Source organism: Dermacentor andersoni, chromosome 1 (genome assembly GCF_023375885.2).
Source record: "Dermacentor andersoni chromosome 1, qqDerAnde1_hic_scaffold, whole genome shotgun sequence".
In the NCBI taxonomy this organism is placed as follows: Eukaryota; Metazoa; Arthropoda; class Arachnida; order Ixodida; family Ixodidae; genus Dermacentor; species Dermacentor andersoni.
Window position 1 is genome coordinate 269,744,508 of NC_092814.1, and position 26,870 is coordinate 269,771,377.

General features: G+C 48.0%; 1 protein-coding gene across 1 annotated transcript in view; it reads right to left on the reverse strand.

Moving 5' to 3' along the window:
- Nucleotides 1-18,299: 18,299 nt before the first annotated feature.
- LOC126548494 (cytochrome P450 4V2-like) overlaps nt 18,300-26,870 on the reverse strand; it is a 365,265-nt gene continuing 356,694 nt past the window's right edge. The window contains exons 10-11 of the mRNA XM_055063137.1: nt 24,388-24,567; nt 18,300-23,481 (exon numbers count right to left, since the gene is read on the reverse strand). Coding sequence (XP_054919112.1) covers nt 23,294-23,481; nt 24,388-24,567 — 368 coding nt within the window. The 3' untranslated portion in view covers nt 18,300-23,293. The remainder of the gene's footprint in view (nt 23,482-24,387; nt 24,568-26,870) is intronic.

Here is a 26,870-nt window from a genome sequence, read left to right on the forward strand (position 1 = left end):
GCCACACATGCTACCTGAAGATAGCATGTGTGGGTTTATTGACCGGCTGCCTTCACCCAAAAAGATTACGTTCTCGTGACGCCTGCGGCAGAAAGGATGTTGCACATCCGCCGCCAAGGTCTGGGAGTGGTGGCACTGGCTAACACTCCCAGGGTTCTACTAGGAAACACAAATAGCCAAGAAAGCGGATGTCAAAACGGCGGCGCGGTGGCTCAATTGGTAGAGCATCGCACGCGAACTTCGGAGGTTGTGGGATCGTTCCCCACCTGCAGCAAAATTGTTTTTCATCCACTTTCATTTCCATTAATTTATCGTTTCCTTATTTCATTTATTAAGCACATGTAATTTCCCCTATGTTGTCCTTGGTGTCAGTGTTTGTTGGCTTCTTATGATAAAGCTTAACTGTAGTTACTTTGCTTTAGTTAGTGCCGCTCCTTTCATTTTATTTCGGAGGGTATACACATGCTAGTTGCAATAGTGCCCATGCGTACACCCTGGGACTCCGTCTTATCCGGTTCTCTTTCATACGTATTCCATATTGCAAGTCATTCTTGCTCTCACACTTTTACTCGTTTCTCTGGTACCTACAAGGTGTTTGAAGTGGGCTCACAATGATGGTATAGCTCTGAAACATGGACTACAGAGTCATAATTAAGTTAGCTTTGCTATTTAATCACCAGCGAGCACGCATAGCTTTTACTTTCCCATTTGATTCCTCTCAATATTGCTACGGTGAAGGGAAAGAAGGTGACATGAACTAGAGGAAGACGAGGACTGGCCGTTGCCTGAGCGCCATATACATCAGTTGTGAATATACATTATTTTACACTGGTGGACCTGCTTTCTTCCTGCAGCATTTTGGTGGAGGTGCTGGGTATAATTACGGAACTTCGCAGCGGACGTCATCTACCTGCCGCCAGAGTGGCAAATCAACCGACACAAGCGACAACGCCTCTGCAGCCGGTGCCAACGGTCATCCTCACTCGTCCGCGGGACTCGGGGACATTTTGTGGTACGGACAACGCCGACGTCGAGGACTGGCTTACGATGTACGAGCGAGTGTGCGACAACAACAGGTGGGATCCAACAATGATGCTAGCAAACGTGATATTTTATCTGAGAAGAACTGCGAAGCAATGGTACGACACACATGAAGCTGACCTAACGAGCTGGGATGTCTGCAAAGATAAAATGCGAGACCTGTTTGGCAGACCTGTTGGTCATCAGCTGGCAGCAAAAAAAAAAAAAAGAACTTGCGTGCCGCGCTCAGACGTCCACAGAATCCTATGTCGTGTACATACAGGATGCGCTGGCCCTCTGTTGCAAAGCTGATAACAACATTACCGAAGCAGACAAGATTGGTCACATACTAAAAGGTATTGCAGAAAATGCCTTCAATCTCCTGATGTGTAAGGATTGTGCCACTGTGGATGCAATTATGAAAGAGTGCCGGCGCTTCGAACAAGCGAAGGGCCGCCGCATCGCTCAAACTTTCGACCGATTGCCCAATACCGCCGCGACATCTTCTTGCGAAGACCCGTCGTAGTTCGTTCAGCCCACAGGACCGGAAGATATCACGCGCATCGTTCGCTGTGAGCTTGAGGCCATGGCTCCGGCTCCAGTTCGTTCCGACTGTCGGGAAAGCGTGCCCGCTATCTCCCTTATACAAGCGGTCGTTCGCGAGGAAATAGCAAGCTTGGGCATTCCATCTCTCTGCTCGGTCCGCCATACAAACACCTACCAGATTTCTCCTGCCGCTCGCTCCCAGACGCAAAGCTTTCCGCCACTCCGTCGCAACCCAGCTGACTGGCGCAGAGCGGATGATAAACCCATCTGTTTTAATTGTTCCGGTATTGGACACATCGCCCGTCATTGCCGCAACCACTTGTCGTCGCCTCCTCGGTGGTCTTCTCCGAATCACTACCGCCAAGTGCCAGACAATCGTACTTTCCGCCCTATACGCCGACTAGGAGCATCAACGCCGACAGTGCTCCACCGACATTCAGCCGCTCCCCGTCTCCGCAAGGTCGTAGGTCCCGTTCGCCTCTCGTTCACCGCTCTTCGTCCCCGTCTGCAACCGGCCGCTTCACTTCGGGAAACTAGTGCAGCTTCCGGAGGTGAAGCTGCAGCTCCGACCCGGCCCACAAATCCTCTGTTGACTCTGCCTACATGTGGAAGCCTACTGGACATTGAAGTTGATGGCGTTCCTGTTATATCTCTCGTTGGTACAGGAGCGCTTTCAGTTATGAGCGCTGCTCTCCGCCGAAGGCTCAAAAAGGTTCTGACACCCGCCGTACCGTGCACTGTGTGGTCGCCGATGGGAGTACTTCACCTGTCCTTGGAATGTGCACAGCCCGTGTGACCATTGGAGGCCATTATACCGTTGCTTTATTTATCGTCCTTGAGCACTCTCCGCACGACCTAATTCTCGGCCTCGACTTCCTTTTGAAACACTCTGCCCAAATTGACTGCTCCGCAGGTGTTGTACAGTTGGATCTGCCGCTTCTTGCTGACGCAACCACTTGTGCTTCACACCGCTTATGTTCGGCTGAGTTTGCAAGGCTGTCTCCACAGGCGGCTACGAATGTCCTCCTGACGCCCTGTCCTCCCGCACCTGATGGCGAGTACGTCGTGTCGCCGCTTACTGACGTGGTTTTTTGCGCAATATTGCCCTACCGAGCACCTTAATCCGGATCCGCGAGAACTGCGTTCGCGTGCCCATCCTCAATTTTGGATTTTCGTCGCCTGTGCTTCCACACGGTATCGCCATAGCGCATGATCACTACTTTGGAAGATTTTGAGATTTCTTCTTTGACCTCTGAATCCTTCCTCAGTACCAACGGACCTTTGTCACCCACTCCTCCGTACTTGACGCCTACGGACGATGTTTCTAAGATGAGCGCCCCTGACCTTCCTTCCGAGCAAACAGCAGCTCTTTGTCACCTCCTGTCTTCTTATCGGGATATCTTTGATTTGGACGGCCGTCCACTGGGCCAGACATCTGTTGTCACGCATCGCATCAACACCGGTGACGCCAGCCCCATTCATAGGCGGCCTTATCGTGTCTCCGCAACAGAAAGGGCCATCATACAGAAAGAGGTAGAGAGGATGATGGACAAGGACATCATTGAACATTCCAGTAGCCGGTGGTTATCACCAGTTGTCTTAGCAAAGAAAAAAGACAACTCGTGGCGCTTCTGCGTTGAATACCGTCACCTCAACAGGATAACAAAGAAGGATGTTTATCCCCTGCCTCGCATTGATGACGCTCTTGACTGCCTTCCTAATCCTACTACCTGATCCTAATCCCAATACTGATCCCAATCCTAATCATCCCAATCCCAATCCTAATCCCAATCAATTGATCTCCGCTCCGGCTATTGGCAGATTAGCGTCGATTAAATGGACCGCGAAAAAACCGCCTTCGTCACACCGGATCGTCTGTACCAATTTAAAGTCATGGCCTTTGGATTATGCAATGCGCCAGCTACATTCGAGCGCATGATGGACTCTCTTTTGTGCGGCTTGAAATGGCCTACATGCCTCTGTTACCTCGACGATGTGATTGTGTCTTCGCCGAACTTTGAGAGCCACCTGCGGTGCCTCACAACCATATTCTCCGTGTTTCGTAAGGCTGGCCTTCAGCTAAACTCTTCCAAGTGCCATTTCGGCCGCCGTGAAATTAACATGCTCGGCCATCTCGTAAACGCCGCCGAAATTCAACTTCATCCACAGAAAATTCACGCCGTGCGAAATTTTCCTGTACCTTGTTCAACAAACGATGTCCGTAGTTTTCTGGGCTTATGCTCTTATTTCCGGCGATTTGCGAAAAATTTTGCCGACATCGCTCACCCTCTCACTAACCTTCTTAAGAAAGATGTCTCTTTCTCTTGGGGACCACTACAGGAGAAAGCCTTTGCTACCCTGATTGAGCGGCTTACAACTTCCCCGATTCTGTTACACTTTGACCCTTCTGCGCCCACTGAAGTACGCACTGACGCGAGTGGTCATGGCATCGACGCTGTCCTCTCTCAGCGTCAACAGAGCCAAGACCGTGTCATCGCTTTCGCCAGCCGCCTTCTTTCCACGCCCTAGCGAAATTACTCTACTGCGAGAGAATGTCTCGCGCTCGTATGGGTGGTCGCGAAATTTCGACCATACCTATTCGGTCGGAGCTTCTGCGTCGTAACCGATCATCACGCCCTCTACGGCTTTTTCTTTGAAGGACCCAACTGGACGACTTGCACGTTGGGCATTGCGTCTACAAAAATATACATTTCCTATTATGTATAAGTCAGGGCGCCTGCATAAAGACGCTGAGTGCCTGTTCCGCAATCCCGTTGATCAACCGGTCGATACCGATGCAGACTCAGACATCAGTGTTCTATCCCTTTCCGGCTTCCTCCATATTGGTGACGAGCAACGCCAATATCCTGTTCTTCAAACACTTATGGAACGCCTAAGCACCTCGCCCAATGACCCATGCCTCCGGATGTTCACCTTGCGCGATCGAACTTTATACCGTCGTGGCGTTCGTTCTGATGGCCTGGAGCTCCTCCTAGTCGTTCCCAAGCACCTTCGACTGGCCGATTTTTTTAAGGGGGACGACGACGAAGTGTTTCTATCATAGAACGCTTGTACCTTTGTCTCGCGTTGTTTCTTTCCAAACTCTGGGAGCTGCCGCTCCCGTGTTGCGGCAATGGACGAAGAAGCCCTCGAAGACCTTCTTGGAGCCAAGCCATCACGTGGGGTCGCGTCCAGGAAACGTGGAAATGCGTCAAGTGACGCGGACAGCAAGGCAACCGAGTTGTGCTCGGACAGCGTCGACTCGTCGGACGGCGATTTCACGCTTGTCATGAGGCGAACCATAAAAAGGAGACTGCTCGGAGGTCATCGTCGCCAACTGTCTCCACCGTGAAGAGAACACCACAGCGCTGGCCGTACACTATGCTCTTCATGCCTATGGACCCAGTGTGAAATCTGCGACTCCTAAACAGGCAAGTCCTTTCTGGGTTTCTTGAGGGAATCGCGCCAAACGAGATAAATGACGTGAGAATAAACGCATGGAAGAATGTCCTTGCAGTAGATGTTCTACACCGTAGTGCACTGCAAAGCCCGCGGCACGTAACGGAGATCGACAAAGTGCAAGTGCGATCCATGATACCTACTGGCTGCAATGGCACTATCGGCGTCATTTATGATGTCGATATTTCTATACCAACCGACGACTTACCAATATTAATAAAGCCAACTACAGAAGGCACTCTTATCACGCACATCACAAGACTTGGCAACACCCGTTGCCTGAAGCTGTGGTTTGATGGAGACAGCCTTCCCTCACACGTCAAAGTTGACCACGTCCGCCATCCTGTCCGCCCATACGTACCAAAGCCCCTGCAATGCTACAAATGCTGTAAGATGCGACGCGTAAAAGGCGTCTGTAGGAATAAACTCGTGTGCCCACGGTGCGCCGAATCTCATTCAGCAGATTCCGGCCGCGCAACTGTGTTAAAGTGCCCTAACTGCCATGGTACTCATGAGGCCTCATCCAATGATTGCCCGCGGGTGAGGAACGAGCGAGCAGTATTCAAACGTATGGTACGGGACCATTCAACACACAGAGAGGCTGCCGCTACTCTGAGGCGACGACGACATCGGCACCGAAGAGCAGCACGAAGAGTTACGCCTACTGAAAGATATGCACCATCTTCCGGCAAAGCGGCTACCGTGTCAACGCCGACTTCAACAAAGACAGACACTGCGAAAACGAAGACTGGGGCAACACTCTCACCTCCTGAAGAGTGGCCTGCACTTCCACGAGCACAACCTGCCTCGGAGTCACATCAAATTGCGCCGCCCTCAATGACCTCTCGAACCGCGGATGGGACGACTACTGAGGATCGCCAAGTCATACTGATGCTGAAGTCACTTACGGACGCCATGCGTATTCTACTGTGCAGCATGAAAACCCCGTCGGCAAAGAGCGCACTGCAGGTTCTGGACACCTTGAGTCCGGTGCTTGCGGCTTTAGGGTAAAACCACGGCCCGAGAGATGCCGTCGTTTCAAGAGGAAGTCAAGAATGCATCGGTCTTTCAGTGGAACGCCAGAGGGCTTAAGTCACGCATGTCTGACTTTAGACAGTTTGTCTTTACGCACCAGTTACCCATTATCGTGATTTGCGAGCCCAACCTGTCAGCTCCCATCAGACTGTCCGGGTACGAGTGCTTTATGTCCTCTACCCACGGAGAGTGCAACAAGGTTGTGTTTATACGCCGTGGCTTGACTTATGTACATCACCCAGTGCCTCCTGATGAAGCAAATCAGTACGTTTGCTTAACAGTGAAGAAGAAAAAGCTCACGTTCACAATTCTTGAAGCCTATTTATCTCCAGCAAGCCGTCTAGATTGTGAGCGCCTACGGGGAATTTTGACATCGACTCCACAGCCGTGGGCGCTCACTGGTGACTTTAACGCCCACCATTACTTATGGGGAAGCTCCAAAGTTAACTCTAGAGACAGAACGTTGGTGTCCTTTGCCTCTGAACGCGAATTTTGCTTGTCAAATGATGGAAGCCCTACTTATCTGCGTGGATCAGCGTATAGCAGCTGCTTGGGCCTTACCTTCGTTTCACGTTCGCTTTCAAGAAGAGTGCACTGGTTTTCCGATTCACAAACACGGGGTAGCGACCACATTCCAACCTATTTGAAGATCGAAGGTTTGACTAGCTCCAAGTCCTCCAGAACCGTCCAGTGCACCGATTGGCCTAAATACAAAATAATAATGGAAGACTGTTGTCGTGACGGCACTTCCTATAACCTACAGGGCGCGATAAAGGATGCCATACAAACAACTACGCATTTGCTTTCGAGGAGTTCTTCCCGCACCTATTTCGACATCGAACTAGCAAAACTTCGAGCCATTCGCCGTTGTGCGGAGCGAATATATAGACGCACGAAGTCCAATCATGATTTGAGATTGGCTAGACGAACACAAAAGAAAATACAGCGTCACATGAACAAGCTGGCTTCGCGACAATGGGCATCCTTTTGCGAGTCCCTGGATCCGCGAAAACCTTTGTCGCTTATATGGAGGACTATTCGTGGCCTTTGCACAACCTTTGGTCAGCGCCACCCGTTTAAATATCTGGCACTTTATCTACAGTGTAGAGATATTGACGTCGTTGAATCTTTCTGCAAAAAGATTGCTGGCGAGGCAAATTCCGATGGAACGGGTATGGGAACGCTCGACCACCCACTGTTCTCACGCGATCCCCGCATGGAATGACCTTTTTCTATGGAAGAACTAGAAGCTGCGCTGGCTTTGTGCAGGCGTTCTTCAGCGCCAGGACCTGACGGCATTACATACCGTGTCCTGTGTAACCTAGGAGACCAAGCTCGGAAGGCACTCTTGCCCCTTTACAACGACTCCTGGCAGACGGGTACGGTTCCGCAAGAGTGGAAGTCCACTCACCTCATTCCAATTCTCAAAGCTGGCAAGTCGCCTTTGGACATTTCCTCATACCGTCCGATCGCACTTGCCAGCTGTGTCCGAAAAACAATAGAAAGAATGATTTTAACACGTCTGCAATGGTACTTAGAGTACTATGAAATCTATCTACATGCTATGGCCGGATTCAGACGGGGCCGTTCGTCAACAGACAGCGTTGTTGACTTGATAACATTTGTGCAACACCAAAAGGCCTGCAAGCGACTATCTGCTGCTCTGTTCCTAGACGCTAAAGGAGCTTATGATAATGTCACCCATGAAGCCATCCTTAGCACGTTAGAAGCCGTCGGACTTGGTGGTAAGATGTATATGTGGGTGTGCAACTACTTACAGAGGAGACCATTCTACGTGCACACAGAAAATGGCCCGATATCCGAGCATTACAGTAGCCGAGGAGTCCCTCAAGGCGGAGTGCTTAGCCCGACTCTTTTCAATCTCACCCTCAGTGGATTAGTTTACAACCTGCCAAGCACCGTACGACTTTCCATCTATGCGGACGACATCTGCATTTGGGCAAAAGGTTTGACACGACTTCAGCTTCGCGCTCGGCTTCAGAAGGCAGCCACAATGACATCTTGCGACCTTCGTGAACAAGGACTTGAAATTTCATGCTGAAAGTACGCAATGGTGGTATTCACGAGGAAGCCGATGTCTGGTTACGGCGTATCTGTTAACGGACAACTTATAGCATACAGTAGAAGCCACAGGTTCTTGGGAGTCGTAATTGACAGAGACCTGTCTTGGACTCCGCACGTCAATTACGTGAAAAAGCGGCTGACTGCTATCTGTCACCTGTTCAGGTTCCTTGCAGGAAAAAGTTGGGAAGTATCTATACACGCTATGTTACAGCTGTACATGGCGTTGTTCGATGGATTCCTGCGATACAGCCTGTCTGCAATATCCAACACCCTCAAGACTAACCTGCGTACGATTCAGACTATTCAAGCCCAAGCCCTTAAGATATGTCTTGGCTTACCACGCAGTGCATCAACGGCTGAAACCATTGCCTTTGCGCTGGATTACCCAATAACGACGCACATTACCGTTGAGACAATGCGTATGCATCTCAGGCATTATGCTAGGACCCCTTCCCACCACTTGGCGAGCCTCATTGCTGCAAGGCCCTGCTCAACATTTAGCGGTATTGTCAGTGCACATCGTGCGTCGTTTACTTCAGGGTACGCACCAGCGGCCAAACCAGCGTTTCCTCTGTGGTGTTTGAGCCGTCCACAAGTCATATAATGATTCCCGGACTACAGAAGAAGCCAGATCTACCGGCCCCTGCTCTAAAACAGCTGAGCTTACTTCTTTTGCATGAAAAGTACAGCAACCACGTGCACATCTATACCGATGGACGACTACGTCGTGCAGTTCTGGTGGTGCCGTGGTTATACCAACGCGAGGAATGACACTGCGGCTCAAGACATCGCATGTCACGACCTCAACGGCGGCAGAACTAACGGCCCTGCGTCAAGCACTGGAATTCATTGATTCTGAAAGACCTAGAAAATGGGCTGTGTTCTGTGATTCAAAACCGGCATTACAGTGCACGCAGTCAGTTCTCCGACACGGATGTCATGACCAATTGACATACGAAGTCGTGAAACTTTACCATGATGCCCAACAAAAAGGTCACGAGGTCGTTTTTCAATGGGTACCTGGCCACTGTGGAATCAGTGGCAATGATTCCGCCGATAACGCTGCTCGCACAGCACATCAAGAAGAGCACAGCGTTCCAATTCCGCTTTCGAGGACTGGCGCTGCAAGGCAGCTTCGACACCTGGCACGCAGTCTCACAGTGACCAAGTGGAACTCGCCAAACTTACGACTTACACGACTGCATCGACTAAACCCCTCCCTGCAACTCCGACCTCTACTCGGACTTGCTCGACGTGAAGCTGCGCTTCTCTGTCGGCTTTGGTTAGGAGTTGCCTTCACAAAGGCATACTCTACATTAATTGGAGTGACTGACAGTGCAGCATGCGAGGTCTGTGGCACTGAAGAAAACATCGCCCACCTGCTGTTCGACTGTCTAAGATATGGCCCAGAGAGACAAGAACTTGCCAAAGCTTTCGAAAAACTGGACAATCGGCCGCTTTCTGTGCAGGTGCTGTTTGAACACCGCCCTCATCGCCCGTCGGCCCATAAAGCGGTGAAGGCGCTTTTGTGTTTCTTAAGGACGACGGTTTTGTGCGACCATCTATGGCTATTCGTGCAATTTCTGTAAGACCACACGTGTCAGCGAACTCGCCACAAATTTCCTTCTTTCCTTCCCTCCTCTCTCTCCATGTGATCTTTGTTTTCCCCTTTCCCATTCCCCCGGTGTAGGGTAGCCAACCGGATGTTATTCTGGTTAACCTCCCTGCCTTCTACTTTTCTCTTTCCTCCTCCCCCTTCGGCTGGCCGTGCTCCAGCAGCTACACGACGCTTCTACTGCTGGACATCTGGGCATCACTCGTACTTATGACCGCCTGCGGCGCCGGTTCCCCTGGCCCGGCATTTATCGCTGTGTGCACCGTTATGTCGCGTCTTGCGACCTGTGTCAGCGCCGGAAGACGCCTGCTATGCCTCCTACTGGTTTGGTTCAACCAATTGACATCCCTACAGAGCCCTTCTTCCGTGTAGGCCTCGACCTCCTTGGCCCCTTCCCAATTTCCATTAAAGGAAACAAATGGATTGCTGTAGCAACAGATTATGCCACAAGATATGCCATCGCACGAGCGATGCCAACAAGCTACGCTACAGATGTCGCCGACTTCTTACTATACGACGTTATCCTGCACCACCGCGCCCCTCGCCAGTTACTCACGGATCGCGGCCGCTACTTTCTATCGAAGGTCGTCGATGATCGGTTCCGCTCCTGTTCTACAGAACACCAGCTTGCTACCGCGTACCACGCTCAAACGAACGGCCTCACCGAGTGACTCAACCGCACACTGACTGAAATGCTGGCCATGTACGTTTCCGGCGATCACCGTGACTGGGACGTCGCTTTACCATACGTCACTTTCGCGTACAACTCGTCCCGTCACGACACTGCCGGATTTTCCCCATTTTACCGTTTGTATGGCCGCGACCCCACCTTGCCATTCGACACGTCGCTACCTTCCGCAGTACAATCACCTAGCACTGGTTACGATCGCAATGCTATCACCTTAGCCGCCCAGGCCCGAGAGGTCGCCCGTCATCGCTTCACAGTCTCCCAAGCTTCTCAAAAGCGACGCTACGACCTTCGGCACCGAGACTACCATTTTTCACCTGGTTCCCTTGTCCTTCTCTGGACGCCTTCAAGTCGCGTCGGCTTGTAAGAAAAATTACTTTCCCGTTATTCTGGTCCGTAGCAGATCTTACGTCAACTATCCGACGTGACATACGAGATCTCTCCAGTCGGTCAGCCTTCAGTGCCTCCCAACATCACCAGTGATGTTGTTCACGTCGCCAGGCTCAAGCCCTATGTCCCCCCATTAAGCGAGGCTCTATAACTTGCACCAGGACGGAGCTAACCCCGGCGGGAGGGTGATGTTACGATGAAGGGAAAGAAGGTGACATGAACTAGAGGAGGACGAAGACTGGTCGTTGCCTGAACGCCATAGACACCAGTTATAAATATACAGTATTTTACACTTGGGGACCTGCTTTCTTCCTGCAAAAAAATTTCGTATCTTCACCTAACGGCAACTCTCTCTCGTTGCAAAACTCCTCGCAGCCCCCGGACCAGCTGAAGTGCCAGCCGGACGAACGCTTCACACTGTACGAACAGTGGGACGCAGGTTCATCGCACAGGGGCATGTTTCGGCAACGGGCCCCAAGAAAAAGCATGGCTGGCAGCGACGCCTTGGAAAGGTTTTTCATCAGAAACTCAAGGATCCTTGGAAAGATGAGAGCAGTGGCGAGTTCGCCTCCGTCCTCCCAGGTGTCGCCAACTCGTCCAGCCCTTGTTCGGCGGTATACTTGAACGCTGTCGAGCTCGCATATTTCTTTCTTTATTTTTATCCCTGTGACCCTTTCCAACTGTGCAGGGTAGCCAACCATTAATACCTCTGGTTAACCTCCCGGCTTTTCTATACATTCTACCTCTCGTAATTTGTCGTACCCAATTGCTTTATTCGGTGTAAAAACACCATGAGAACGCCGAAAATTCGCACTAGTGTGCTTCATAGGTTCGTTCACATTGTCGAAATTGCAGTGTGTTGTAGCTCTGGCAGGCGATTCCGTCACTGTTGGGTGGTCCTGGTTGAACTATTCAGAGTGTCCTTGTAAACAAACACGGATTCATTGGTAAAGACTGTAAAGGACGAGCGCTCCTACACAATGGAAGTCGGCAGGACGAGTGCTGCACTTCCAACGCACCTTTTTTGTTCTGGTATCTTGTACCACTATATGCGAATGCGCCCATCTGAACACGGTGTCCTGTTGAGGATGTTTGTGCGCGCACGTGGTTAGCGCTGCCAGCCCGCGTTAGCCGAATGTTGCAAAGATACGCATAGGTTTCTTTTCTACCCAAAAGTGCGAAGAAATAAAAACCTTATCGTGCAGTCCTACTTACGGCATCTTACGTGGGGCATTTGTCTCTCTTTTGACAGCCTCCTTTTCATACGCATTGTGTATGTACAGGACCGTCATCTCTAAGTTGAATAGCCTCATTGTTATTTAAGTTAGATTTCATTCATTCACTTCACAGCGCACAATTCTATGCACCTTAAAGCGCCGAAATGCTTCTTTGGCACAGCAACCGGATGAGACGTTACATGTCTTTCCTTCTCGTATAAATAAGATAAGATAATGAACACATTGTGCCTCGAAACCTCCCGTGCAGTGTAAGAATGTCTACGCACTACTGTCTGGTTGTGCGGTTGTCTCTTTAAACAACACTGCCATTTTCATCAAGAGTGCACATTGCGCGGATTATCCGCAGTAGTGGTGTCGTACGTTTGGAGTGCCTTATATCGAGAAGTCCTTGGCTTCATCTGCTTTTGACGCTCTGGGATGTAATAACAAGATTTGAGCAATTGTGCCTAAGGCAATTCCTGTAGGCAGCGGAAGTTGCCGCTAATCAGAGGTTGGGGACTTCTCTTATTTGTAGGGGACGTCAATCTTGCGTTTATCATTCATATACGTGATAAAGGCAGTGAGTGCAATAACAAAACACACTACGCGTGGCAACAAAACCCTGAACCAGCACATGTACTGTGCCCTGCCAATGCAACTTAAGGATGTTGCTGCTTCGTTGGCTACTTCATTCTATGTAATGTAGGAAGTCACATAAGCATTGCTAAGGTGCCTTGTCAATTTCGGTAATGTGCAAAACGCATTCATTTGCATTTAATATGCTAAGTTGTTATTTCGTACCTATTTCTAATGCAATTGCGTGTATACTATAGACGGCTTAGTGCAATCTCTTGTCTATTATAGATGGCTAAGTGTAATGTGTTGTACGTTGTAGGCGGCTGAGTATAATTTCTGAAGTCATTTTGTAGTCACACGTTTTTTTTTTCGTCTGCGTACTCCTTCTGCTGCCTTTCGATCTTTTAACTATAAACGAGGGAAAAGAAAATATTTTGAGACATGCGGCATGAGCAGCGACATTATACACGTTCACTGCAGGTCTCCAACATGACAACGTGACCTCCTTTCCAGTCTTCGAAGTGATTCGGTGGTCACTCGTCAACAAAATTGATCCTGAGTGATGAGTGGCCACCATCGTAGGGATGCAGGTAACATAACTGTCTGCCGAAGGAAGCAATCGTAGGAACGGCCCCGGTACTCATGCCTTCGGCATGTTCGTAACCTCGACCAGCGGTGCAAGTCGCGCTGTCGCGGTTTCGGTCGCTTTAAGTAATCCGTTTTTTTTATGACTTTTCAGGAATGCAGTTTGATAATAATGCCGTGCGAATTCTGCCCTTGTCTTCTCAGAGCCATGAAGAGGCATCACCGTCTCCACTCAAGGCGCCTGAGAAGAAACGCCTGACAGGGTTCCTCCCACGTTCACTGCGCAGGGTAGCCACGGTTACGCGGAAACGCGACTGACGTGACTTTGTCAAGACTGATCTTTAGGGCATGCTGTAAACATTCTATTTTACTTCATTTTAGTCTTGACGAATTTATCGCTTCCTCTGCGCGAATAAATGATAATTGATCCCGCTATGTATAATGCCCTGTCTTTCTTTCCACGCTAGAGATCTTCGTCAAATCTGGGAAGAAAAAAGTCCGCCTTATGACATAGTGCTGGAAGCCAGCGGATAATCGGCGGGAAAATCAGTGTTTGGGTAGGGGTTTATAATAACTGGAAACGTTGAATGTGGTACGGAGCGTTATACAATTTAACGTTGTTTAAGTGATAAGTTCCTGATGCAATCACTGTTCAGTATCTGCAAGATATAACGGTGCTATGGCACCGTTATATTTAGTGTCATTTTTAATGAGGGCTGCGTTTCAGTTTTTGTGCTAAGACCCTCAGTCAAGCGTGGAATTGAGGCGTTGTTTTATAAACAGTGCTATGCCCACAGTCGCGGTATCGTTTCATGTAAGCTCAGATGGAGCTGGTGTATTTTTTGTTGCAGTCTAGTAGTTACCTGCCTTAGTTCTTCTTTTCTTTCTTTTTTTGCAGAATATTATTTGCAGTAGTAGGCGCCAGGCACATGGCACAAATCGCCTATTTGTTTAGCAAAAATGATCACTTCAATGCCGGTGAGCGCTTAAAGCGTAATCCTGGCTCCTGAGCCTAGCACCAGTTCTGAAATAAGCGTGTCCCAATTGGCGGTTATGTACAGCGTTGTATATTGAAGGGTCCGTGGGGAAGTGCATACAGGCTGATGCCAAAGTGTGACTAGTGTTGACTCCTTCCACGTGTTGAGTGTTGAGTAGCTTCAGTTCTGCAAGTGTTTACCGAAACTTTTTGTTGAGAAGCTATGGAACTCGTCGGACATTTACTGAGGTTTGATATTGAACAGATAGGTAATGATATCCGAACTTTCCTCGCACATTACTGATATGGAACAGCGCTTGTGTATAAGGATTGTTAAATGTTTTTATTGAGACAAGTATATAAACATTATTTTAGAGCCTTGCAAGTTTTCTTAATGACAAACAAACATCTACATACAGCAGCGCTTAACGGTTCAACATTGCACCGCCTTAAATGCCATGCAACAGTTCATCGCTCAGGCTTTCATATGGTTACGAAATTAGGAGTGTCGTGGTCAACTCGAGTAATACGCGATTTCAAAGTTGCGGCATGCACCATTCTTTTTATCGCCTTCTTATCGCCGTCTTATCGCCTTCTTATCACTGCTTTGGAGCGTCTTTTTAAATTCGTGCTGCTCGCGCGCACTACATTCCACTCGTTAGCGGACGAGCGGCGATGTCGCCGTTCGCCAGATTAGCAGTCTCGGAGGCCATGTAAAACCACGCAGTAATTTGTACTAAAGTTGTACCAAGCTGTACAGCGCCTAATGAAACGCTATGCTTGCACATCGCTTATTCATCGGTTCAGTACCGCGAGTCAGAGACGGCGCCAACGAACAGTCATCCTTGCTCTTCCTTTAGATGCTTTAAATAAGGCCCGTTGATTCCTGTAACTGAGAAAATCGTCGTTGGGAGGTGTGTGCGTGTCGTGGGAGGATCGGACACGACTTACTAGGGAAAATTACGGAGCATAGTTCCCTGCTTCACGCCAGCAGCTAACTGCAAGCGCACGGCAAACATGGAGCCCTCTCAACCCGCAAATTCTGACATTGTCGTAGCAGCAACAGTGTGTCGCGCCACGCCGCCAGCATCTCGGTAGATGTTACTTCCAGCGAAACAAATGCGAGCACTGTTCTTACAGCGCAGTCTTGCGGCGAAGATTGCTCGGGGATCTGGGCGGTCCGGCATTTAAATCATTTGCAGTCATCGACTTCGCTAGCCTTTATTCAGATCGCAATTTGCGAACTGTTCAGTAGTTTTGAGGCTCACGTTTGTTCTTGCCACAATGTCTATTTACGAAGAAGCCGGCTGTTAAGATGTTTACTATATAATTTCAAATGTGTCTGCCCCTCTGTAGCAGTTTTCATTGCTGTGCCTTGGAAAGCGAGCGATCAAGCCTAAGATTTTAGGGCGGGACTGAAGCCAGATGTGCCAGAAAACTACACCGTACAATTGTTTTCCGGAAACATTTGCATTGTGCAGCAACTGCAGCAGACTTGCAAGATATTATTTGATTTTATTTCATTCCCCATATGGCCTTGCTGTAAATCGTTCTGAAAAAAAAATTGCGTTTTAGGCTGGATAGAATCCTCGAACCGTTCGCAATGCGTGCATGCTAATGGCTTTGGTTTTTCGTCAGTGGCTGTGAAGCATTGGTGTTATTTAAAGTAATCATGCGTTGAATGAAGACGCTGTTGATAACGTCTGGTATTTGCTAATGAATGAATTTAAATATATTTTTACTTACCAAAGTGACAAATGAACTATCGTCGTGGTGTGATATAGTGGAGCCTTAACATTTTAAAGAATAAAACAGCGCGTATCGCACATTCTTCGCTCAAAGTTACCTACTGTTTAAACACTCAAAATCTCACCGGTGGCAGCTGTTACCCCTAATATCTCGGGATGCACATTCCATACGACTTCTATTCGAATATGAACGTTGAGTTTGTAATGAAGAATCTTACTCGCATGCTCATTTGCGCCGCAATTTATCTTCGGCCCCCTCGTCACCTGAAGCTACTCCTTTTTAAGTCCATAGTGTAGTCACAGCTGCAGTGTGCCAGTTATGTCTGGGATTCAGTCCGTGCTACTTTATCGCATGCTCTCCTAAATGTCCAAAACCATGCCGCCCGTTTTGTTCAAGCAAGACTCATGTGAAGTCACTGTGTATTCTGCAAAAAAAACGCATGGTGCATCTCCTCTCGAATTACGCCATATATGGTCTCCCTTGTGCTTGCTTCACAATTTCTTTTGAGGGACTGCTTTCTCCTACCTCCCGCCTATATTTTGTCTCGCAGCGACCCAAATCCACAGGCCGGTTTCCTACATGCCGCAATAACCTTTCTCCTGATCCTTTCATACCATGCACGGGCAACGACTAATCATCTCTCCTGTTTTGTCGATGTAGTTACTGATGCTGTCGTCTTCAAATCCACGTCTGCAAATTTGTGGGTTAAAAGGGAACAAAAATCACTCCCTTATTTCTGCAGTGTAAGGGCCCGGAGATTCATATATATAAGAAACAAAGAAAACGGGGGGCTTCCTGTGGCATGGGCTGGCGGTCGGGCTTAGGAACCAAAGAACAAGGCTCTACTTCTGCAGGTGGGAGCTATAGCCTCTGAGATCAAGCTGCGCCGGCACGGTCTCGGAAGCCATAGCATTATTCAGAGCACTAGCCTCGGTTTTTCTTCAAGCCGGGTATACTTTTCTTTCGCGCCATTGCTTTAAAATCTTCATTCTCACAAAGCGTCCTTTGGCACATCATGCGTATATGTGATAACCGCGAGAAGCATGACAAAGACCGTGGTTCAAATGCTGTAGCGTCTGGAGTCTTGCGCACAATAGTATTCTCCGTCATTGCGACTGGCGGTGCATGTTGCCCATTTTTTCTCTGAAGTCGCCTCGTACGCGCACGTCAGCGTCCTTTGCACTCATCGCGAATACAATTCGTTGTGTCTACGATTTTTTCTACAAAATGTATGCGGATAATTTCGTGATATCGAAGTTTCAGGCAAAATCGCCCAAATATATGCCACTTTTGGCGAATAATGACACCATGACAATCCACCTTTTAATCGGCAGTGGGCGTGCTAAATTGGCTCGAATATGGGGTATTCATGTCCGACAATTTCTTGAAATGCGCACACCGACTCGTACTCTTTTCTCTGGTTGCGTACGGGCGTCTCCCATAACGACATATCACTGTTCTTCGAGTTTCGGGGGGTTTCACCTTATGCGGCAGCAAACTACAATCTATTCACCAATAACTCAAGAACATAGCTAGATAAAAATTTAGATTTTCGCGTTTTACTTGCCAAAACCATGATCTAATTGCGAGGCACGCCGCAGTGGGGGACTCAGGATTTATTTTGACCACCTGGATGTTCATTAACGCGCACCTAAATCTAAGTACACGGGTGTTTTTGCAGTTCGCCCCCATCGAAATGTGACCGCTGTGGCCGGGATTAGATCCAGCGACCTTGTGCTTAGCAGCGCAACACCATAGCCTCTCAAGCAACCACGGCAGTTTACATAGCTAGTGTCGTTGTAAGTAAACGATTTCATCTGCTCCGGAGTGCCAGAAACCTCTCTAGAGATGCACATTCTATGTACTTGAGCTTGCAATGCTTTGCGTGAGTCTTTCGGTGCATACATCAATTGAGCGAACGCATTAAAGAAACTTCGTACTTTTTGCTGTAACGTCAATCTTCTTGCTTTAACAGCAACGATAATTGTTCGGATTTTTGTGTCCCCTCACAGCTCGTGGTACCTGCGTATGGCGGTGCCTGTGCATGGATTTCGGAGGCCGTGTTAGGTGAGTCTGTACTGTACTCGACGAGGACGACATTGTCTGCATCGCAATTAAAGTTATTCAGATAACGGCAATGTCCGCTCCGAGAGCGTGGTGTTGTGGCGGTAGAAAGATTTTGTAGCTGCAGCTGACCCTAGACCTGATTACTTTTCTCTACCGTGTTTATCAGCAGTACGCGATTGCAAGACCAGACTCGAGTTACCGGGAGTCGATGTGGAGTGTTTGGATGGGGGTATGTAGTGACAGTTGTCAGTAGTGATGTAATATGATGGACTGTTCCCTCAAAGCAACATATAGCAGTGTGGGGCATGTTTATTACAGAACCACACAGAAAGGAATCGGGAGTATAGGATATGAGCGTACAATGAAGAATAAGGGTCGCGCGCAGAACAGAAGGAACGGGAAGAGATGAGAACCGTGAAGATGAAAAAAAAAGAAGACTGGCTAAGACGGCCAGACTTTCGTGAAACAATTCTTCACAGAAACTGCGCTGCCAATATTTGCATAGAAAGATCACGATTTTGATTGTAACCAGATGTGAGCGCTCCCCGGCAGACAGTAAGCGAAGAGTACACAAATCAATGCAATGTGAGCAATCAAAAACGCCGGTAAGAGTGCTTTCATTGTGGTTTCGAAACGGTGTTTATGAAAACTGAACTGCGTTAGCTTATACAATACAATTTGCAACTCATGTTCAGCTTATAACCGGCAAATTGTTTCAAAATCCCACAAAATGTGAAGCGAGCTTGTACTGAAACAGCCGTATTCGTCGTGCATTGCTGTTGTCAATTAATGTTCATGTTTCGGTCTATCGTGAATCTAGAAGAAATACGCAGACACTTCCTCCAATCAGCGCTAAAGGCCTCCCAAAACTTTCGGTTTGTTAATCCCGTTCTGTCATCCCTTAGGCAAGAGCTTGACTTTCGGTGCACTCCACACGTTTTTCGAACGGTTGACGAACGCATTCCATCCGTACCTTAGACATTGCTCCAAGGTACGGAGCAATCTCCAATGCTACTGCTGAGCTAGCTCCGCCTTTGATGTATCTTCTTATTAATCACTGCGTATTCCTTTCTGCTAGAACAACAAAAAAGAGGCGCACAATTTCTCATTTAGTCATCGCGTTCTTCTTCGCTTTTCTTTAGAGGCGTTGATGACAGATGCCACCTTGATACATTGTCGATGATCACATCACGACACTGCGAACACCGCGATCTTTTGTGCATTGTAGTGGTGAATGTACATTAGCGACTCAATGACCTTGCTTTGTTTGTGTTTTAGGGTCGCGTCTTCGAACAAACCTACTTCAGTGCAACGGCTGTCATTACGAGAAATTGAAAGTGAACATGCGTTGCCTCTCTTGGCAGAATATCTCAGCTATTTCTACAGAATACAGAGTAAGAAACAACGCGCAGACGCCCGTACAATTATCGCGATAGCCACGGCACTTACAGTGGTGGGAAGAATGATTATGCGTTGCTTGTGATGAAGGAAAGCAGTGTGCACACAAAACTGGAAAAACAACCCCCAACGTGTTCAAACATGTGTACGCGAGAAACCCTGACTTGTATGGCGCGGCACGTTGACTAGACGATGAGTTGTTCTTCCTGCATGATGAAAAAAAAATACAATGCGTGAATAAAATCCCCAGATCTATGTGCTTCCCTTGGAAGGCGCCCGGCAGATGTATGCGGACGTGGTCGCCGCTGACGTTTATTACGCGTTGTGAAGGGTTCGATGTTAAAGTTTATCAAGTTGGGCGGAACAAACTCGCCACGGTTAGGACCTTGTACTGGGATTTGTCTCTGTCGAGCAAGCACAGTCGGTTTAGTCGCTATCTTAGCTTGGCCACATTGAGCGAGTGGCTGTTTTCCTTTTGTTTCAACCCGTTGCTTGTTTTTGTTCCTATTTCAGACAAACGAAGTGGCAGGCGATGATATGCCTACCTAGTCAATCAAGCCGAACATTGCTATCTAAACATGCAACTTGACGATAAATAACAGTGGACTAGTTTTAGCTTGAACGGTGGTTTCTTAGACAATGTGTGCTGTCGTGCGCTTCAGCGTTTCTTGTGCGAACATGGTGCAGTGACCGCAAGTCCACTATAGTGTGACATCGTAGGCGACAGAAACAATATTTCTCGACTGGTAGGAGTCTCTAAGCTACAGTGCTAAGGGTACCCGCACTAGAAGAAAGAAATTATGTACAGAGAAGGAAGACATTGCAAATGCAAGTTAGTTTTACACCTTCAAAGGCGTAAAGTGTTCTTTTGACTCAAGTATGCGAACAAAGGTGCATCAAACAAGTCGCATTAAAGCCTTTCTTCTGTCGAGAAATACATAACACTAAACTGGACGTCTACCTTAGAACCCATCACAACGCGTCTAGAGAGGTGCGTAACGCATCGATCGCGCAGCCGCTGAGTATAAATTCACCTGGGCACAAGTCTATTACGCTGTGCTTTCACCAAGAAACCTGTGTCCTTCAACCCAGCCGACTCTGCAGGATAACACAGCCGAATAATTTTCATTTTTGGCATGGTACTTATGAATGATACGAAGCAGCTACAGTAACTTCGCCACAGTTACTGACACGCGTCGTCGTACTAAGGTATAGCGTCTGCTTGGTAGTGTCAATGCAGCACAGGTGATCACTCGGATGCGGGGCAATAAGTTTTCATTCTTAGACCGCAGTGCCTTCAGGCGGAACGCTTCGAACTTCATGTGTTTTCGAGGAACATGTGCTGATGTAGCAACTTTTTCTGGCACAAATACCTATGCCATAACAACGAGCATACAAATGTTAACAGACTGCACGTCAAACCTGGACATGGTGCACTCACACCAGCCACTGAATGCTCAAGCAAAATATTACTTCCAAACAGCACTTGCCTTTGTATTAAGAGCACAGGCTCCACACGTGCGACGAAAGTGCGACGTCCCTTTATTTACAAACACTAACTGAACCTGGGTTCACTAAGCGAATAAATAAAGTGAATGTGGCCTAACCTATTCAGAGTCGGCGTCGCCACTACCGTTCGCTTCCATATCGCCCCTACTTCACTTCTACTGGGCCACCTCCTATACGGTTTACCTCCAGCCTACTCCTCCGGTCGAACCCACTGGGCCCTCCCGGCCGGGCTGCTCTGATGCTGCTGGGACGACCCTCTACCTTTCTCCCTCCTACCCTCTCTTTCTTTTAATCCCATCTCGCCCACCCTGCTGGCGCTGAGCCATGCTGCCGCATGGGTTGCAGAAGATAGTGCCAGCCTTTCCTGCTTTCTCACAAGAACCACTTCTCTCAAGGCGAAGCCACCAGAAGAAATACAATACACAGCGAATGCGCTTGAGGGCTCAAAAGACGATGACGAAACACGTTCATCAACGCAGGCGCCACACAATACCGAATTTTGCTACCCACATGTAACTCACATACTTTACGAAATGGCGGAAGTCTCACCACTTGTGATGCTTGATGAAAAATGGGGGGCTGCGAGCATTATCCGAGTTAATACGGTAGCCCTGGAGTGTAGCCTCATTTGTCTGTACATATCCCTCGCCACTGTCGCTGCATCAATGCGCAAAATAAAGCGCACACTTACCGCGTTAGGCGGGCTTGGACAATCACTGCAGTTGTTAATCCTGTGGGACGCTGGTGTCGACTCATGCCAGCGGCCGTAGTTGCCCCTTTTAGAGGTATTTCCATTGCACTGCAAGCTAGGAGCATTGTAGGGTGTTTTCTTGTGCCTGTAGGCACTTTTCATTGTTTATTTCTCCTTTCTTTCTTCCAGCATTTTCCATTTCTACTCTACTACAATATAGAGCCTGAGTTTGTGGTAGTCTATAGCTGTCTGTCATTCCCATAGTACTATTTCCTAATACTTGGAGCCTCGTTTTGAAGACTTGGGCTCCCTGGTGAATAGAGACGAGTGTGCGAATCTTCCAGAACGCAACTTTTGCTCTCCTTCCGATTGTGATTAACCATAATTATGCGGATGTCCTGCACAACAATTTCCAACATCCTTTCCTTTCAGTGAGGACTCGTGCAGAACGCGTTGGCTTCTGATGCACATAGGTTTGGGTACAAAGACAACTGACACTTCAGAGCCCACCTTTGAAAACTTAGCGCTAGAGTTATCTCAGAGGTTTTAGTCCTCTGAACTAAGCCTTGGCTTTGCTGCCTTCTCCGTTTGTCTCGTATTTACTGCTTCATTCATCAGCGAGTACTTCAGAATGGTGTATAGGCTTTCTTGAACACCACTGCATCACTTTGAGTACAGAACTTGCGCTTGGACATTTGAGCGCTTACACCGCGCGTTTGGTTCTAATTGTGAGCGTCTGACAACCACTCCATCTATCAGCCCCCTTTCGGATTTTAGTATGGTACATAGGGTTTTAGAAGGAGTATGTGACTGTGTCAGAAACTTAAACGTCGCTCCGCGTGCTATCGCTCATGCGTCAGTGTGGTGCGCGCAAAAATATAGAAGGAGGGCCATTCTTATTGTGCATGTACTTGAACGGCAAAAAGCATTTGCAGCAAAGGGATTGCATGATCCACAAAGAGCTGTAGTCAACCGTGCAGTGGCGCTTAAACTTTCAACAGAAATGGCTCATGCTATCTTCACTGAGGTACAAGTTGCCTCGAGCCTAACTTTGTTGCGCCGTGCAAAATATTTGCGCTGCCGCTCCTGCGTAGAGAGATAGATAGAGATAGAGAGAGAGAGAGAGAAAGAGAGAGAGGAGTGATAAGGGAAAGGCAAGGAGATTAACCAGACTAGAGCGCGGTTCGTTACCTTGCACTGAGAAAGGGTGAATGGATGTGAAAGATCGAAAGTTGCAAAGCAGCAGTAACATGAGTGGACATCGTCACGCCTGATCATGCGCGGGATCCCTGATCGTTGGCCACGGCGCTTTCAAAAATGTTCTCCTGAAGAAATCGTCATGTCTCTGGACGCATGTCTGAAACTGAAGTGCGCAACTAGGATCGCGCCCTTATTAATCGCTGTCGTTTTGACTTCATCACTTTGAGCACATAACGTACCAGTGGACATTTGAGCGCTTGCACGGTGCGTTTGGTTCTAACTGTGGGTTTCTGACACCCACACCGCGCATGCGCATCAGCCCGCTGCTGCGCAACATCACAGACTTATGAGTACATGAATAAACTTGTGCCCAGGTTCTTGCCTTCCGCCATACACACACAGTTAGGACGCATAATTCTGTACAGATCTAAAACATGAAAAGAAAAAAAAGCGCGATGATGAAGGCAGGGTGATAAATGTTCTGTCTCTATCCATGTTTTTCCACGGCGTGGGTGTTTTGTCGGGGTGATAGCGTGACTTCGATGCCAGTCTTGTTTCGAAGCACGAGCTCGCCAGCCAGCTTGAGTTGGTCGCGGGGCACTAGCGAGCGTACGCTGAACCGCCGGAACAAGTTGGACAGCACAATCTTCTCTTCCATGAGCGCGAACCGCTGGCCTGCGAGGTGAGGATATGGAGAGGTAAATGCAGCACTTCTCAGGCAAGGAAGGAACACAATCTCATGCTCTCTGAAAGCGTTCGCAATAAAACCTGCCTTACTTTCACATAGCAACCACTCTGGTCAAACAGCTAGAATACTTGCCAGCGTTTCTTTTTTTTAGAAGTAGTAGAAGCATCGAGCAATGGACGATAGCAGTTAATATGTACAGTCAGATAACCCATGTCTCTACTTTGTAATATTCGAACAGTGTGAATTATAACGTATAAAAAGAAAATGAAACACTCACGCACACTTATTAGTAGATAGTTCCCCTGTTTTTTTCTGTTTGCTATGTCGTTTGTGTTCTCATAAAGAACAATTTGCTGCATATACCCGTTTTAACCATCATGCTCTGCGAGCAAGGCAGCCTTCTATGGTACTGGTGGTGTTGAAGCTGACGAGTTTAGCCTGGAGTGCTTGGCCGGATATTGTTTTGTTTGAGCATCGCTTACGTTGGGAACGTTAGGCTTAAGCAAGCGTCCATCAACTCCGGTCTTGACGGAAGGCAACCAACAGGCGCTGAATTCATTTCCTGATCACTCCAGGACCTTCAGGGTAACACTTCAGCATAGAAAGCTGGCTTAAGGAAGATCTGTCGTCTGCGGGCTAAGAAGCTACTCTTCTTTCTTAGGGTCTGCATAGCAGACTCGAAGTAATGCATGCTTGCTATTGCCATTTCGCTCGCCTGGCATTCTATTCTAGTCCATCCCATGGAAGGCCGGCGACAACCTTTTCTATTATTCTCACAATTATATAATTAATGGCTTGATTACTTAGTCAACGAAACACTTGTGAAGAAAACCTATTTTTGCTCACTGTGAGTTTTGACTGCGGTCTAACCAAACGGTCAACTGGGCACTCACCAATGCAATTCCGAGGTCCAGCTGAAAACGGCACATAGGCAAATGGATGCCTTCCCAGGGTGTTCTCCGGCAGGAAGCGCTCAGGCCGAAACTCTTCCGGTTGCGGGAAGGTCTTCGGATCTCGATGAAGCATGTACGAGAAGATGATCACGATCGAGCCTTCCGGCACCACTCGACCGTCTGATACGAGAAAGAAATCAGAAGGTTGGTCCGCTGATCTTTAAATAATACAATAACAGTTGCCTGCAAACGCAGTTAAGGCCCATGCACAAGAAATTGCCGACATAGGTGAGCCTCTATCGATCCTCATCTCACCGGAATACATGCTTTGCTTGCAAGATGGAGTGCATAACTGTGCATTCTGTGCATATTGTTCGCACTTTTTATTGCTGTGTAGTGTGAGAGGGATCATCATCATCATCATTATCATCATCATCATCAGCAGCCTGGTTACGCCCACTGCAGGGCAAAGGCCTCTCCCATACTTCTCCAACAACCCCGGTCACTATGCCTGGAGTGTGGCCTGATCCCGGTGACCAGAACCGGTAACACACTCCCTCACCAGAGCAGGATTGGCCACCCTGGTGCAGTACTTGGCCACAATCTCCTATATGAACGCAGCAATCAAAGTATGAGAGGGAATCCCTCGCTTTCTTTTGAAATGCGTAAGTGCCTTCAAATTTTGTTCAAATTAAAAGATTTTATGCAACTGTTGTTTCAAAAAGAAATGTTCACACTTCTCTGCATACCTGTCATGTTCGAACTCAGACCTGCTTGGTGGAACTCGCTTATCACGTAGTAAAGTTTACTTCACAACGGATTAGGCCGGACCGCCGCCAACAAGCGTGTTGAGCCAACTGCCACATCCTTGGATGCCCCAGGCGTTTCCTACACCCGTTGCGCGCCTTGAAGCAACTGATCAGCCTGGCCGCCGTAGCGTATCGCTCATATGTGAGGCATGGCCGCGCATGTTTATTTGCGTAAGCACCACCTTATTCCTCAGTGATGAATTTCTCTGGAGCCGAAGGCTGACAGCCATCTCTAAACTTTGCACGGCCTCACAGGCTCTTAGCAACGCGCCTAAGGCGGCATAGGAACGGGTAGGTTGAGCTCGGTGGTGCTCGTTGGCGACCGTGTGTCCCAATTTCCTTCCAAGGAAATTTCACTCCTGAATATATCTGTCATCTTGTTGCTTTGATTATCTTGTTACCTGGCTACTGTGTTTGAAACTCCTTTATGGATCAATGTGTTCCAGCGAATGGGCCTTGTGGGATAATTGATGCTTGAATGCTTTTTCTATGTTACGTTTGAAACTGAACATGGCTGTAGGTATATCTTCCGCAAAGAGCAAATAGTGCGCAACTTGCATTGGATCAATATTTGCACGGTAGAGCACCCCCTATATTTTATTCTTTCTTCAGAAATAGTTCCTTTGTTCATGTGGCGTAAAGGTCGTGGACTATTCGGCTTTTACGGTGGTGACGTCAATCTCTTCGCTGGCAAATGTATCTCTGTTCTTTGGCCACTTTTCAATGGCTATTAATTTATTCAAAGTACGCCTAAAGGACCTAAGCCGAGGGTAATACGAAAAGCGGCAGGGGAGGCGGGAGGGCGGCAGTACAAACATAAACGCGATTACAAAGAAGTAGTCGCAAGAAGCAATAGGATGAAGTATAGGACAAAAGTATGTTAACACAGTTTAGCTAATAAGAAAGAAAATGTAAAATATACAAAAAAAAGTAATGGATGGTGCACAATCATATGGGGGGAAAATATGGATGCTAACATAGTGTACAGTATTAAAAGAAGCATTTGCTAGTAACTCACAACCAACAAAACAATAATAAAAAGGCAACTAAAAGACAGAGCGTAGCATGTCGTGAAAGTTTACAGGGTCAGTTTCAGTGGCAATTACAGAGGGCAAGCCGTTATGTTCAATGATGGTGCGGGGCATTAAAGAATGTGTATAATGTAACATGTGACAGGCGATGCGCTTGATTTCGAAGTGGTGATACCGGCGTGAAAAGATGACAGCGGTGACTGAAAGCAATCTTAGTGACAAGAAGCATGGTGATAAAGTTTGTGAAGGAGGCAAAGACGTTTTGGTTTGCGGCGAAGAGATAGCGCTTATGAATCGGCACGTGCTTTTAATGATTAAACGCTAGTGTAGGATGAATAGTCAGAGAAGATGAAGTGAGTATCCCATTTTGCACAGATATTATGTCGTTGACGATGTATGCCTGACCCAGAACCCCCATTCCACATGCGTATTCGAGCTTCGGGCAGATTAGTGGAGTGCAAGTAAGTTTACGTATGTTTACAGGAGCGTGGTTTAGGTTGCATGTGATGGTGCCCAAAGAATGATTAGCAACTGCGAGGGTGGAGTAAATGTGACGGTAACAGGTTAGTCTTAATGTAAATGAACGCCTAGTTACCTATAGGTTGAAAGGAGTTGCACACTACTGAGTTATAAATGATACGAA